Here is a 15,787-nt window from a genome sequence, read left to right as displayed (position 1 = left end):
TGAAATTCCAAGTACAGTACCAACGGATATAAGTAAATATCCTTCCCTTACGTCAGCATAGCAATATCCTTTCGTTGCAGTTCCTGTTCGGGTGCTTCAAGGACAATCATCCCAACCATGATATGGTGGGATGATTGTCCACGCTCCACCCAGGGGTGTCAGGAAGGATCTGCATGATCTAGAGAGAGAGACTCTAGATCAAGATGCCTATCGAGCAGGTCTGAATGGCATTCATACTGATGCAGAAGCCGTAGCGCTGACCGGATACATATTGAATGCCTCGGAGCTCACCCCCACCCAAACCAGCTGAAGAATGTCAGCTGCCCAGACAAACCAGAGTAGTTTTGGCCCAATTACGTTCAGGATGGTGCAGTCGTCTCAACCCGTATTGGGCACGGATTGATGACCAGGTGCAGAATGTCTGCCCAGCATGTGGTACGGGTCCACACTGCACTTATTCAATTGCCCAGCCAAATCACTCATCTTATTCCTAAAGATCTGTGCTTGCAGTCAGTGGAAGGAGCTGCATTTTTTAATTGGGAGACAGAACCAGATTGAATTTAAACAGGAATATATATTCATATAAACTGCTACAACAACTTAAGGAAAATGCAGTTTTCATTTTAAGAATAATATTACATAATAAAACTACTACTGGAATCATTTTAGGCACAGATCATAAAAAACCTTGCAAGGAAAGTCGAAAATTTAGATAAATCCGAACTTTCGCATTTGAAAAAAGAACAGGTTCAATACAAATTCGGAAACATTTATTCATCCCCAATTACAATCTTTTTATGTTTGTTCCGAAATAACGCATTTTTTTATTTCCTTGTTATTATTTTCAGGCCTCCTTTATGTTGTAAACAGTTTGGATTTTGAAGCACAAAAGTCTCACGAATTAATTGTGAGGGCTACTGATGTTGTCTCAGGAGTGTTCGCAGAAGTGACTCTATCTATTGGAATTGACGATGTAAATGACTGCTACCCACACATTGAAACAGATAACTACAACATAACATTAGCAGAAAATATACCACTGGGGTCTCAAATTGTAAAGATAAATGCTACTGATTGCGACTCAAATGCAAATAGTGTTCTTTCCTATTACATAGAATCGACAAACGGTAATCGAGATTCAGACTTATTTTATATTAATATAGCAGATGGATCCATTTACCTAAAACATCAATTGAATTTCGAAGAATGCAAGTCATATTTACTCATAATCAAAGTAACCGACCATGGAATTCCCTCTCTTAGCTCAAGAGCAAATGTGTGGATTAAAGGTACGTTTTACAAAGTAGTGTTTAAAATATAAATTAATTTATATAGAATGAATGCGATAACAGATTTCCAAAATCGCACTTTTATAATTTAAAGTTGAACTTTAGCTATTTAGTATTAAAGTAATGTGATATCAGATATTATGAGGTTATAGTCACTCATTAAGCACCAGAGAAGTCATCACCATCCCTAGATAAGTGGAATATTTTCTGCACAATTTTAATAAATAATATAAAATTACGATTGAAGAAGAAACAATTATTCAGAAAACTGGAGCTAAAATCTCAGAATATATAAATATTTGAGCTCAAATTGAGCCGGCGACTACAGTAAGAAAAATTCACACAAGAGCAATTAGGTTGAATATTCGAAGCTAATTATTCAGAAAACTGTTGTTGCGAAAAACTAAAAAGATAAATAATATTTTTTGTTTATCTTTGTCAAAAGTGAAAACTAACCAGGGAAATTGGTTACGTATGTATTAAATTTGAAATTAATCTTTATTAAGTATATTCTATTTACTCGATTTGTCTGCTGGACAAATTTCATATGTGTCCCGTCCCATACAAATGTCATTTTTTATATTTAGTATGTTGAACTTCCTAACCCAGTTTTCCAACCTGAGTTTCTGTAGTTTGGAACTTTATTTTTTTTAAGCACGAACTACCTGCTACTACATAATAAGTTGGCGGTGTGAAAAAAGTCCTCGAACAGAAAATGAAATAAGTCCCCAAGTTTGGGGCTTTATTTCATTATGAATTAATTCCCTAAAAAGCAATATGAAATAAAATAAATTGTTGTTTTATATGATATATTTTTTATTTTATCTTTAAGAAGAAAGCGAACTGTTTTTCTAAATGTTTGCCCCTATTGCAGAGGTAGTTCGAATTTTATTACTGCAGACACAAAAGTTGATTGACCTTATTAAGTCCAACAAAGTCTTGTTTTTCATTAAGTTCTTCCTGACAGCCTGACAAAAGTGAAACCAAAAGATACATATATATTTATGTATATGTACTGTTATACATGGAGAAATTAAGTATTTGAATGAAAATTGATATTCCAAAATATTTTCCTATTTACACAACTAAAGAATTTTCATTCGAACACTTAATATTTTATATGTTTAATAAATCTATAAAACCAACAAATTCGCGCGAATTTTTTATTTGAGTCTAAAATAACTATCATGTGTTCATAATTACTAAATTTTCTTTCAAGTACTTAATATTATTACAGATTTATTAAATGTATAAAAGTATATTCGCGCGAATTTTTTGTTTGATCCCAAAATACCTTCCTATTTTCTGAACTAAACAATTTTCATTTGAACACTTAATACTTTTATACAATTAATATATTAAAAAAAGGTCTACTTACCAACAACCCAATGTTTTTGTTTCTAATAACATTTCTATTTCCTCCCAACACACTACAAATTACATCACAATCACTCCTAATTTGATTTAAAGATTTAATTCCATTTTAAATTGTTCTTCATTCGGATGATTATGGTCAATATACTTTTTTTTTGCCAAAAAACACCTTCAATTCAGATTTTTATATAAATCATTTTTTGTTCGGATGTTTTCCTTTGACCGGCAATGATTTCAAATTCCATGGCGCTTAGAACTCTACTTTCTTCAACTAGTTGCTAACAATAATGATAATTCCCCAAAAAATCAAACAAGTCCCCAATTATAGTTGTTTTGTGTATAAAAAATTGGACACTTATTTAATTTTCTGTTTGGGGTCCTATTTCATACCGCCAATAAGTTAGTTCCCATAAAATGATAAAACATTACAGCAAAACATAATCATTACAGCACATGCTGGAGGGTATACAAAGTTCGGTCGGGACAAACTTATCCATATTTTAACTGGATAATCTATTACAACTATAAATTATATTTTGATTTTAATTTACAGTTTGGTTCTATATGAACATGAGTGGCGAATGAGAATCCTTTCACTTACTTTTAATTCAGCAACAATATCCACATGTAAAACGAATACAGTTGCTCGTGTGCTTATATCCATTTAAACAAACTTACTTTTTAACTCAAGAAAACCCTTTTTATGTTGACATTTATAGGTTATAAGCCCTACAATGTTGATAATTTTAATTCCAGCTGCGATTCACAATGGGCTCAGCTAGCTATTCATATTTTCTTTTTTGTATAATTTTTAGTGGGAGATATTAATGACAACACTCCAAAGTTTGAAGAACCATCATTTTCAAGTAAATTGTCTGTTAATGCGACTAGGGGACAATTTGTGACAAGAGCAAGTGCTTACGATGCCGATGAATGTGACAGTGGCAAATTGATATACAAAATTGTGGACGGTAATGACCATCAAATTTATGCTATAGAAAAATCGACAGGTATAATAGTTTTACAAAACAATCAGAGGTTGGAATACCACAAGCAAACCATTCTTAATATTTCTGTCACCGATGGTCTTCATATAAGTTATGCAAGAGTAAAGATTATCTTGCTTCCAGAGAATATGCACAGTCCAGTCTTTGAATCTTCGATGTACGAGGCGCATATAAAAGAAAATGAAAACGCAGATACATTTATTATAACAGTAAGTTAATTTTATTTTATTTTAAATCTTTATCATTCTCTCTTTTTGGAAAATAAAACACATTTTGTATCGTTTTGTTTTATTTTCAGGTTAAAGCCATTGATAAAGATTTTGGAAAATACGGATCGGTATCTTATGAAATACCTGTTGATGATATGGCATCCATATTTAAAATTGACAAGAACACAGGCTCCATATACTCCAAAATACCCCTTGATAGAGAACAAAGGGAAATATACGAAATATTGGTAAAAGCAACTGATGGAGGGGGCAAATTTGGTTATGCTTTTGTAAGACTTAGGGTAGATGATGTTAATGACAACGCCCCACTATTCCACCTACAAGAATATAAGTTGGTGTTGAAAGACGATATTGCAACAAACACAGTCGTTACTCAAGTAAGTATTATATGAGTATGGTACATGCAAGTGGTCATATAAATAGAATTAATATAAATAGTATTAATAGAATTAATAGTAATCATCTTGGTAATAGCAATGCAGACACGAACTATAGACTAATATATGAGCCGATTAACTCCACTAAGCTTCTTTTCAACTATGGAATCTGCTGGTGGGGGAAGTGAATCCTTAGCACATAATATGTTTTCTGTCCAAAATTTCTATAGTCTATGGTCCGTCAGAAACAATGACGTATATGGCATACTTTTCCGACGCATAACAAATACATCAAAAACGTCGGAAACCCATGAAAAAACATTGCCAACAAGTGTTATTTCCATTGGTGAATATGGAAATTACACATGCTTCAATAAAACCCATATCAAATTTCAAAATTTTATTCTCAAAAAAGTTTAGTATTATTTGTTAAGACCAGTTAGTTATTACATTTTATAAAGGTATATGACGTTTTCGACGTTTGCAACTTTCTGACATTCGAAAACCTTAAAATTCGTCACACGTACCATCCTTGGTCTGAGTTTAAAACGATCTTGTTTTGTCAGGAATTGAGATGGAATTAGTGGATAAATATTTATTTGGGTATTTACTATATTGAAACGCTAATACAACATCTAACACCCTATTTCCGGGTTGCTGTTATCAAATCGATACAAAATGGATAGTTTTATAAAATTTTATTTTAAATAAATACTGGTATCAAACATTTTTCCATACCAGTATTTATTAGATATTAAAAGCGTGTGAGCCAAATTTTGGCAGCTTTTGTTAAGTCGTTCGTCAGTTTTTACGCACGTGTTTAAAATATAAAGCTATCCATTTTAAATAGATTTGTTAACAGAAACCCGGAAATAGGGAGTAAGATGTTGTATTAGCGCTTCAATATAGTAAATACCCACAAATGGGTATACCCATTGGGTATTTATCCACTGCCTATCTCTAGTCTGGAAGAATACGGAAGGAGTGACGGTCTAACTATAGTTTCCTAGTGAAGAGCACCAATTCTGTCTTACAGCCTGTTTTTGTAAAATTCTACACGAACGAATTCGAGTGACTCACGACCAAAATCCTTGGTTTTGAAAAATATGTCATTTATTTTTGTTTTGAATCAAAATATATTTGTTTACATAAACAAAGGTTTGGTCGTAAGTCACTCGAATTCGTTCGTTTAGTTCGTTTTCTCAAAAACAGCCTGTTAGTGGGGTTTACACCAAGACCTTTGGCGTATGCCCAGTTGGTTGAAAGGGCAACCTCCAGGATGTCTGCAATTGTCATTAGAAACTTACCCCCAACCATCAGGACTACATCATCGGCATAGGCTACAACCTTTATCCTAAGACGATTGAACTTCAGCAGTATCTCGTTTATCACCAGAAGCCACAGAAGGGGAGATAGTACTCCTCCCTGTGGTGTGCCTTTGTTGACAGATTTCCTCACGGAACTCTCTCCTAAGGATGATTTCATAATTCTGCTTTCCAGTATTCTATAAATCGATTCCGTTAGGAGTGAGGGGATACCTGTGCTTATGAGAGCATTGTTCAAAGATTCCTCAATGTCGAGGAATGCTGCCAAAGTGTAGCCAGAGGATTCCATATTCTTCTCGATGCATCCAACTACCTCATTTAAGGCTGTATCCACTGACTTGCCTCTGATGCATGTATGCTGGGAGTTGCTATGTTTACTTTGGTCAATAGTGTTCCTAATTTCTGAATCTAGTAACCTTTCTAAAGAGAGGACTCGGCTTCCCTGCTTTCGTGATGAAGGTCACTGTTACCTCTTTCCATAGACTAGGTATATACGACAGAAGTAGACAAGCCCTAAAAATGTCCTGCAGTGATGTTTATACTCGTTCATCTGCGTGTTGCAGCATGGCCGGTATTATACCATCTGGACCAGGAGACTTATAAGGTTGAAAACTATTTATCGCCCATACCAGTTTTGTGTAACTTATAGTATTTTCTATCTCGTTCGAACTATAGGTTGATGCGCACGCTCCCTATAGTCCTTACAACCAGGAAAGTGGGTTGACGATAGAGGATCAAGAGTCTCACTGCCAGAGTTTGTCCACGTTCCATCACTTCGTTTAATGCTACCTAAAGATTTTGGATCTTTGGATAGACTCTGCGAAATCTGGCCGCTTCGTTGACTCCTTCGATTGGCTCACTACAGCAGACCCAAGACTAACGTGTAGCCTTCTTGATTTCGCTTTTATAGACGTCCCAAACTGTACCGGCTGAGATTTTTTCCCAGCCTCATAGCTTTTCAGGAGAGTAGCTCAACCGGTTTTAGATCTTTATGATCCAGGGTTGAGGCTGCTGTTTTAGCTTTGATTTTGTCCCAGTTCGTCTTCCGAGGATTCCTATAAGGCTTCTGTTTTCCTCTGGAGGTAGGTATCTGGAAATATATCAGTCTATGATCCGAAAAGGAGCATTGCTCAGACACCTCCCAGCTCATAACCCCAGAGTCGTCCATATTTGTGAGGGTTATGTCAATAACTTCACCTCTCACCCTATTTACAAACGTTAATGTGTTGCCCCTATTAAAAATTCTAAGATTATACCTAACAGGATAAGGCGGAAACAACGTTACCCCATCCCATACCACAACTCCCTTATTCTTCCTCAAATATTGCTCTTCAGCAGAATCAGTAGCGAACTTCGCGACTACACCGCCATTCCTTTCAAATGAGGCGAGGATTCTCCACCTCCTCATCTGAAGGTCGTCGTTCTGCTTTTCCACTAACGTTAGTGTGTTCTCCAGTCCCTTAAATAGTGGTGGGATCCACACAGAGTTTACCATACTGCTTGGTATCTCTTGGACCGGGACAGCTGCCAGTCTGCCACCTTCCCAAAGAGGGTCACGGTTGTTAATTGTCTTCTTAAGGAAGTCCGCAATCTCCTTAGTGCGACAATTAACAACCTTGACCCCTTTGTATAAGGAGGTCTGGCCGAAACGTAGGCTCCTGTCGATCAACCTCGTCAGATAGGAAGATGTCCTTCAGATCGACCAGCATCCATTTATCTTCGGTGGTGATCCCGTCAGGGTCAGCTCGGTCCATATTTGCTACTCGCAGATCATCCGGAACCTCTTGTGGAGCAGCAGAGTCGCTGGGCGCCGTTGTAGGTTTATGGGCTACCTGCTTCGAGACAGCGTGTTTGGCTTCCACCACAGGTTTCTCCTTCGAAGCTACGACCTACGCAAACGAAGCAGAGCTTTGTGTAGCCGACGACTGCGAGGACCTCATTCTCTTGACAGCCGTGGGCTGTGGCCGAGATTTGGCACCAGGGGTTGCAACCGCCGAAGATATATGCCCAGCCGACGCATGCACCTGCTTCGCGCTCACTACCTTCGGCGCATCCACTAGCAACTGCCCAATTGCCACAACCTTCGGTATCGGCTTTGGCAATTCGACTTAGGGTGGGTTGTGTCTAATCGGTCTTCTTGGAGGCCTTTTTACGGGCTCTCCTTCGGGCCGACATCGACAGTCCCCTACCTTCCGTCTTTGTGGATGCTGGTGTATGGGACGTCTCAGTTTACCCTTGAGGGATGCTGAGGGCTTATAAGTCTCAGGCATCAGCTTCCTAGGTGTACTAGAACCCCCACAGGTTTCTCCTTCTTTGAAGGGACTACCGTTATGGTCTTAGTACTGGATCGGGGGATCCTTTCAATCAAGAAGTCCCTCTCAATATGGATCGGATAGTTCCTGGAGAACTTCCGGTTCCTCTTGATTAAAATGAACTCCTTTCCCGTGATGGAGTCACTCCGATACACCTTCTTGGCAGCGATTTCCTTGACATCGACTAGCCTAACAGTTACTGGTACTGATGAATGAACTGATGAGAAATGATATTGAGATTGAGTGCAGATCTTCAACCTCGCCAGGGTTTAATTCCCTAGTCAACAACTGGGAGGACTCCCCATGCTGCTTCGGAGAGACACCATGGTCGCAACCGTGTTTTTCACCGTAGTGCTATTCACTGTAGTTTCCATGATGTCTTCCTCGTCTGACAAGGGCGTGTCATCCCAGAGCTGATTCGGGATGATCGCCTGACTAAGGGTTTCGGTTTCGCGATCTCGTCACCGATTTATACTTCGTCTCCTCTCGTCACATAAGATTTTCGACAATCTAGAAACACCTCGATTATTAAGAATTTACTAGTGCAACATGCATACACATACTAACACTGAGAGAAAAATACGAACAAATATACATGGGAGAGTGTGGAATAAAGGGAGCTTGACAGTAACGTCACTAGTGTAGTGTTAGTGAGTTGCGCTCTGCAATAACAAAATAAACAAGCTAAAGGATAAAGAAAATGCTATATAGAGGTTGTTGTACACTTTTCAAATAAACTGCGTAATACGTTACCTTACAATTTAAATTCTTAAATTGTCGGAATTCACCCAAATTATCCTAAACCTACTATAGTAGTTTTGGTTTATAGTCCACAACTACATCCGAATTTTATTTTAAGCTCTTTAATGGACTATAACTGAATCCTGATATAATACTCCTCATAGACTATACACAACGTATGTACTTTTTTAACTAAAATTGAAGTTTATTAAAAACAAATTCATATATTTATTACTAGCAGACCCGGCAAACGCTGTTTTGCTGTATCAGAATTGCGTCAATTTAGGTTTGGTAAAAAATAACGAATTCATGAAAGGTCAAGTTTGGATATCTCCCAATTTTTGCTGATGCATACTTTTATTTAATTCATGTTCGTTTTCTCCAATGGTAGTAAAATTATATATGTATGTACATATATATTTTTTTCAAAATGTAAAAATATAATGTCAACAATTTTTCATTTTACACAAATTTTATTCCAATGTGGATGAATATGATAATGGAGCGATGGAAAGCAGTAGACGTTAGACGAATTACTGAACTGGTGGCTATTATAATTACTGATAATAGGACAAAAAATTATGAGTCGAAAATTTCTGATTTTGACCAAATTTTACTTCCTGGTCTTTTAAGATTGGATGTGTACTTATCTGAGTATCATACATACTTTTATGAACATATTTATTCAAGATATTCAGATATATGCATAGACAATTAATATTAGTTCAGAGTTATGATTACGGTTGATGCTACAACTCTTCGTCAATTTTAAATGTTTATTTTGTTCATCTTACTTCCATGGGATAGCATGATTGACTGCGAAAATTTCTGCAATGTCTATTCAGCGATTTTTGTGTTTACAACCGAAAGTGTTTCTTTTTCCATGTATAGATATATTAAATTCAATTGTGAGTAAATTCCGTCCATTGTATCACCCCCATCATATGGATGATGCGTAACCAATTTACTCAAGCAAATTTTAAAATGGGAATTTGTAACGCCCTTTAGGATATAAACATAGTATACCTATGTCATTTCAGATTTGTAATTACTTTTGATGCTATAACTCCGCATATGATTTTTCTATCAGGTAGCATGAGGTGCTGTAAAATTCTCAGTAAATTCTGTTGAGCGGGTTTTTCGCTGTATGCAAATTATTTAAGTGCAACGGGGAGGGCATTTCCCCAATCGTACCACGCTCATTTTTTTATGGATGATGTGTGTTTACACCTACGTTATTCAGACAAATTTTGAAGACGGTGTCTATTACCGTTATAAAGATATACGCATATTACATGTACTGAAAATTTGAGGTGTGTTCACTATTGATGCTATAACTCTGCATCCACGAGGAATTTTAGAAGTTTATATATCCTATGTTACTTTCAGGATACGTCATGCCATATGACATACTGTGTAAATCTCATTAACACCGGTTCAGCGGTTTTTGCGTCTATTGGTAACATACAAACAAACAATTTTTTTCTATTTTATATGGATAGTTTTTTCAAGGCAATGACAATCCAATTAATTGTTGAAAATTAAAATATTTTGAGAATTTCCCATAATTGACAATTACTTAAAGATATACGCTGCCCATTTTCACCCAAAATATGTTCAAAAAGAACTATGAAGAAATGAAACCATAAAGGTTCGATATAAAATGTGTGGAAATGCTAATATCTTTCAAAATATATTTTGCAACATTTTCGCGGGTTTTTCTCAAAATGTTCTTTTATTAAAACCTCCCCACTTCAATTACCGACTACTAACAGAAATTTTAAGTTAAATCGGTCCAATCGTTTCTTTAAAATAATTTTTGCAAGATTTCCGCGGATTTTTCTCAAAATTTTCTTTCATAAAAACCTTCCCACTGTAATTGCCGACAACTGGAAGAAATTTTGAGTCAAATCGGTCCAACCGTTCTCAATTGATGCGTTAGTATACATTTGTCTTGCTCCATTTATATATATGTATGTATATATAGATAACAATTATTGGTCTTATTAAGCAATCCTCATTTAATACATAAATTGTTAGTCTATATTTCAGCTGCATATGATTTGTTTTCAACTTGATCGCTGCTATCTTATATATATAAAAATGGAGCCGAAAAAATGTATACTAATCCGCGAAAATGTTGCAAAATATATTTTATATCGAACCTTTATGGTTTCATCTCTTCGTAGTTCTTTTTGGACATATTTTGGGCGAAAATGGGCAGCGTATATCTTTAAGTAATTGTCAATTATTGACAATTTTCAATATATGTTAATTTTTTACAATTAATTGGATTGCCATTGCCTTGAAAAAACTTTTGTATATGAAAATAAATGTTTATTTTCATTAGAGTTAAATTTAATAATATGAAACCGAAAAGAGAGAGTAAGATTAATCACTATCACGTTTCCATAAAATCAAGATTTATTTAGTTTGAAAATACAAGTTATGTTATGTGAAGCAATTTGCATGGTATGTATAGGTTGTGAAAATTTTCTCAAATAAATCACAGTAAGACGTGGTAAAGTAAAGATTAAGAGGTTCCATTATGTGGAGCCTATACCAAAAACTATACCGGCAATTATGCTTACCCTATGTGGAATACGGAATTAAAGGCAATTAAATATATATTTTATAAATACAACACATATCCCGTGTGAAACTTGATCGTGTCCTTAATAGGAAACAACACAGGAATATTTTTGAGAAAATTGCCAATACATAGACATATGTTTTTATGTTTTAGTAAAAACGAAAACGTCTATCAAAATATTCAATATAGTTCAATGATGTTAGTAATATACGATTACAAATACGTCAACAAATTTTCTTATATTCGCGAAGAATACATTTAAATTCGATTCCTTCATAGAGGCAAGTCATGTTGTTTGTGTCTAACTTATATGTGCCTTTAAGGTACCTCAAATGTATTTTAAAAGAAGTGAAAAATATGTACATGTTGTATTGACTGGTACTATTTCACTCACGTTTTCCTTCAGCTGTTTGTAATTGCATTGGAAAGGTTTTTACGAAGAAAATGTTGAGAAAAATAGAAAAAAGTCGGGAAATTGGAATAATCGAACGTTGTGTTATGCCATGTACAGACGAGCGTTGTTCGCTCTCTCATTCGTTGTTCGACCCTTAATTATGAAGTAATTACTTAGTTCCCCATATAAAATTGTCTGAGCGAACACCTACTTTTGTACGTTGTTCAATTCGAATCACTCTCTGAATCACCAAGAATTTTGTCCCATCTCTAACAATTGAGAGAATTTATCGAAAATAAATTAATTTTGACAGCATGAAAAATTTTTTAAAATTTTCAAACTTTTTCAGTAAAATTGAAAATGATGAATGAAAAGTAAACAAAATTCTAGTTTTTATATATGCAGAAGGATGTAAATTTTGTTGTCTACATGATGCAATATGCAATTCTTTCCCCTTTGTTCTAATTAGCGTACAAAACGAGAGACAAAAGTGGGGAAACCCAAACAAAAATTCTCCAATTTTTTAAATGTGACATTTGAGGTGAGAAAATATAAAAATGTATTGAAAACAACAATATTTTCAGGAAAAATGGAAAACATAAATTAAAAGTAAAGAGATAGGGGTTGATATTATAGTCAGGAGAAAGAGAATTATTTTGTCTATTTAGATCCATATGTGATTCACGCAAATATGTTACAATTTTGATGTAAAACAAGAAATAAAAAGTTTGAAAAAAAAACTCTGATAACCTAAATTAAGAATAGTGCTGTATGAACGGGTTAATTCATGTACGTAATTCTGAGAGCGAACTGCGTTGTTCGAATGCCCGTCAGAACATGGCATTATTTACATTGTTCCGATTACAAAATTTCATGATTTAGAGTTAAGAGTAAAAGTGGCATTTACAATTAAATTAAAAATTTCCCCTTAACTGTCAAAAACTATATATAGAATAAATAGCAAACATATACAAGTCTATAACGGCAATCTGAAAACTAATCTGAAAAATCTGAAAACAATTTCTTTAAAAATGAAATATACCTATAACTGAGCGGAAACCACTAAAATTCTATGTCAAATCTAAAATTTTTCGAGTTATTTTGTTTTTGCAAAATAGTCAGGCTTAATCCCAATTTGTTGTTTTTATAAAAAAACAACTATTTATTAGTGGGGAATGTATGGCATTGTCCGCCGAGGGGTAAGGCAGGGAAGACTATAGTTTCGGTTCTCGCCACTGATCCTCATCAGTTCCCTTAGTTTTTTGTTGAGATATTCTCCCCAGAAGCTATTAATAGCTTCTTTACAAAAAACCTTTCAAACCCAAATGTCTCTTGTGACAATTCGAAGTTCTTACGTTACCAGCGATACGACCCCAATGAGAAGTTCGTTTTGTTGGCGCCTGACTTCGTGGTGAACAAGGCATTTACAGACAACTACAATACATTTCCCACTGCTATGTGTCGTCGCTTTGTGACGAATGCACATAACGTTGGGATTAAGCCTGATTATTTTGCAAAAACAAAATACAAATGGTATCCCAAATAACCCGTCAACACTACTGAATTTTTCGAGTTATATATATTTCAATATAAAACTCAAAAGGACAGTTGGACATGAACAAAATGATATTGTAATTAAGAATCCTTTAAGAAGGGCCAATAAGATAATGTAAAAACATTTGTTGAGGGATAATCCAAATCAGATGAATCAATAACAACCTCTATTCAACACACGGACGTGTTGTTGTTTGTGTATTGTTTTTTAGGTGAGAGAGGTCGCCGACGATCAGAATCTTTGTGGCTAGAATACCCTGCACCACATTGGGTACCGAGTAGTATGTCCTTGAACAGATTAAGGTAACAGGAAAGGAGATAAACCTAGATTGACTGTTGAGGATATACATAGAATTGCGTTGAGTATTCATTAGTGCACGTCCGTCCGTCAGTATGTTCAAAATATATTGTAAACAAAACACAGTGAGAATCTGAATTGGTGTACATGAGGCGCCAAGTGCACACATCGATTAACTCCCTAAAATGAAAAGTTGAAAAGGGGATGGAACTGTTTTTCCAATCTATTTATAATAAGAATTCAATTCAGCGTGATGTAGAATGTACAAAGACGTAGGAAAGTTATTTCGAATAAATGGTTGCAACTACTTCCATTTAAATTTAAGTTTTTTTTTTTTTGAGTAATGGGGGTTTTCGATGGTGCACTGAACGCCACGTAAATTATCTAGTCTGCCGAAATAAGAATATGTTTTAGTGGACTTTGTATATGTCTTACTCGTTCCATTTTGCTTAGGCTGAACTCCTAGTAACAATTTGAGTGACACCGCCAATACCAGGAGACGACGTCCACCGTGCCATAAGTGTGATGTTGGTCTTTTCCTTGTGTGGGTTTTCGCCAATTCTGTTTTATACATATGTAAAATTGCCCAGTTGTGTTTTGCTAAATTATTTGACATGACATCGACGGTACCAAGAGACGATGTGAATCATATGGATGTGGGACGCGATAGTATGGATGTGGGAGTAGGATAGTGCGATTATAGGATCGCACATAAGAGCGCATTTTAGGAGTAATGTTGTGAGCGCAAAGTGTGTGAAAACGTAAAATTTCAAGGACGGTCGTACAGCGAACTCGGACCGTTGGTCAATCATGATCAAATTGTTGGTGGAAGAGAGATTTCAAACGGGTACTGAAGAGCGTTAAAAGTAGGCATATTAATTATACAGAAATTAATTTTAATACGGTTTGTAACATTCATACGGTGCCGAGTTGTGAAGTGTGTCTAGACACTAAAGGTGGCAGGAAGGAAAACAGAAAAATTTGTTGTTCCCATAGACGGCTGTGAGGAGAAATATTTAAGTCAAGTGAAAGTTTAAAAACTGCAAAATACAATCCAAAAATAGAACTAGCCTCCACATGGAGGCTGTAAGGAGACAAAAATTTAATACCCAGCTAAGTGTAGCATACTAGTAGGAGCCATATGAAATTTTGCGATTTGATGTTTGTGTGTATATGTGATTTTGTTGAATAAATGTGTTGTCGTTCATAATTTATGTGTTTATTATAAGTGTTTAGGCTAGGTAATTATTATATTTAAGTGTTATTCAAATTTTATACAACACAATTATTATCGGATGTAAGGGATTTATCCTCTGCCAATAATTAGTCCCTAGAATTTCCCCCCTGTTGGAGCTCTGATAGGTAGGTTTTCTAAAGTATGACTAAAACAAAAAAAGGAAAGGATAGATCCTATTTTTTATCCTGTTTGTTTAGATATAGAAAAAATATTTAATGAAACTAATTTTGAATTCTTTTTTTTTAATTTGTATGCGATTTTATAATAGCAAGTAAGTAATATAAAAAAGAAGAAATATATATTTAATAGTTTAGGGAAAGATTATGATACTAATGTATGAGTGAAAATATGTAATAAATATTTACTGTGTTGAAGCCAAAATGATGGTGTAGATTGTCTTGTATGGAAGGAGAGAGAGGATATGTGATTGGGATTAAACCAGTGATGTAGGGTCACGAGGAGTTGGTGTCTACCACTGCGGGGTTCCTGAAGTTAAGGAACAATATAGTTGGGAGGGTGTATTTTATGGGGTATATATTTACACCTGAAGGTCCTAGACCCGAGAAGTTGATAGTATGTTCAAGAGGAGTGGTTGACCTTTAAATTGATACCAATTATATTGTCGTATGTACTCGAATGCGGGACTTACACATAAATATTTACAGGTACTTACTTATTCATATATTACAGTATTTTTCGGTTAATTGACCCTACGATTGGTTTCCACGCTTAATTGAACCACATGATGGGGCAAACAATATTTCATAGGAAAATACATTTAAATTTTCTCGGATAATTAAACCCTATTAATTGATTTTCCCGCCTTATTGGTTCAAAATTCATGTCATCAAAAATAAATTTCCTTTTACTTTTCACCGGTTAATTGCACAATAATAATTGACAAATAATCTGTCATGTTTTACATACATATTTGACATAATTTAATTCAAAACATATGTTTATTGCTAAGGGAAAACTGCGAGAAAGCGTAATTTGTATTTGACATTGGATTTTTTTAAACCATTAGTAGTTCCAATTATACGTGATTACTATAAT

At 35.1% G+C, this 15,787-nt stretch overlaps 1 protein-coding gene across 1 annotated transcript in view; it reads left to right on the top strand.

Annotated features, from left to right (window-relative positions):
* The window catches only part of LOC133321436 (fat-like cadherin-related tumor suppressor homolog), a gene marked incomplete at its 5' end in the record, with an annotated part of 113,832 nt that overhangs the window by 37,548 nt on the left and 60,497 nt on the right, over positions 1-15,787 (top strand). Inside the window, 3 exons of the mRNA XM_061530522.1 lie at positions 849-1,289; positions 3,479-3,879; positions 3,969-4,277. Of these exons, the coding sequence (XP_061386506.1) occupies positions 849-1,289; positions 3,479-3,879; positions 3,969-4,277 (1,151 nt within the window). The remainder of the gene's footprint in view (positions 1-848; positions 1,290-3,478; positions 3,880-3,968; positions 4,278-15,787) is intronic.

The sequence above is a fragment of the Musca vetustissima genome, unplaced genomic scaffold (assembly GCF_032173495.1).
Source record: "Musca vetustissima isolate MV318-11 ecotype Yass unplaced genomic scaffold, APGP_CSIRO_Mvet_v1 utg107837, whole genome shotgun sequence".
In the NCBI taxonomy this organism is placed as follows: Eukaryota; Metazoa; Arthropoda; class Insecta; order Diptera; family Muscidae; genus Musca; species Musca vetustissima.
Note: the sequence above shows the minus strand (reverse complement) of the source record. Positions and strands in the feature narration are given on the sequence as shown.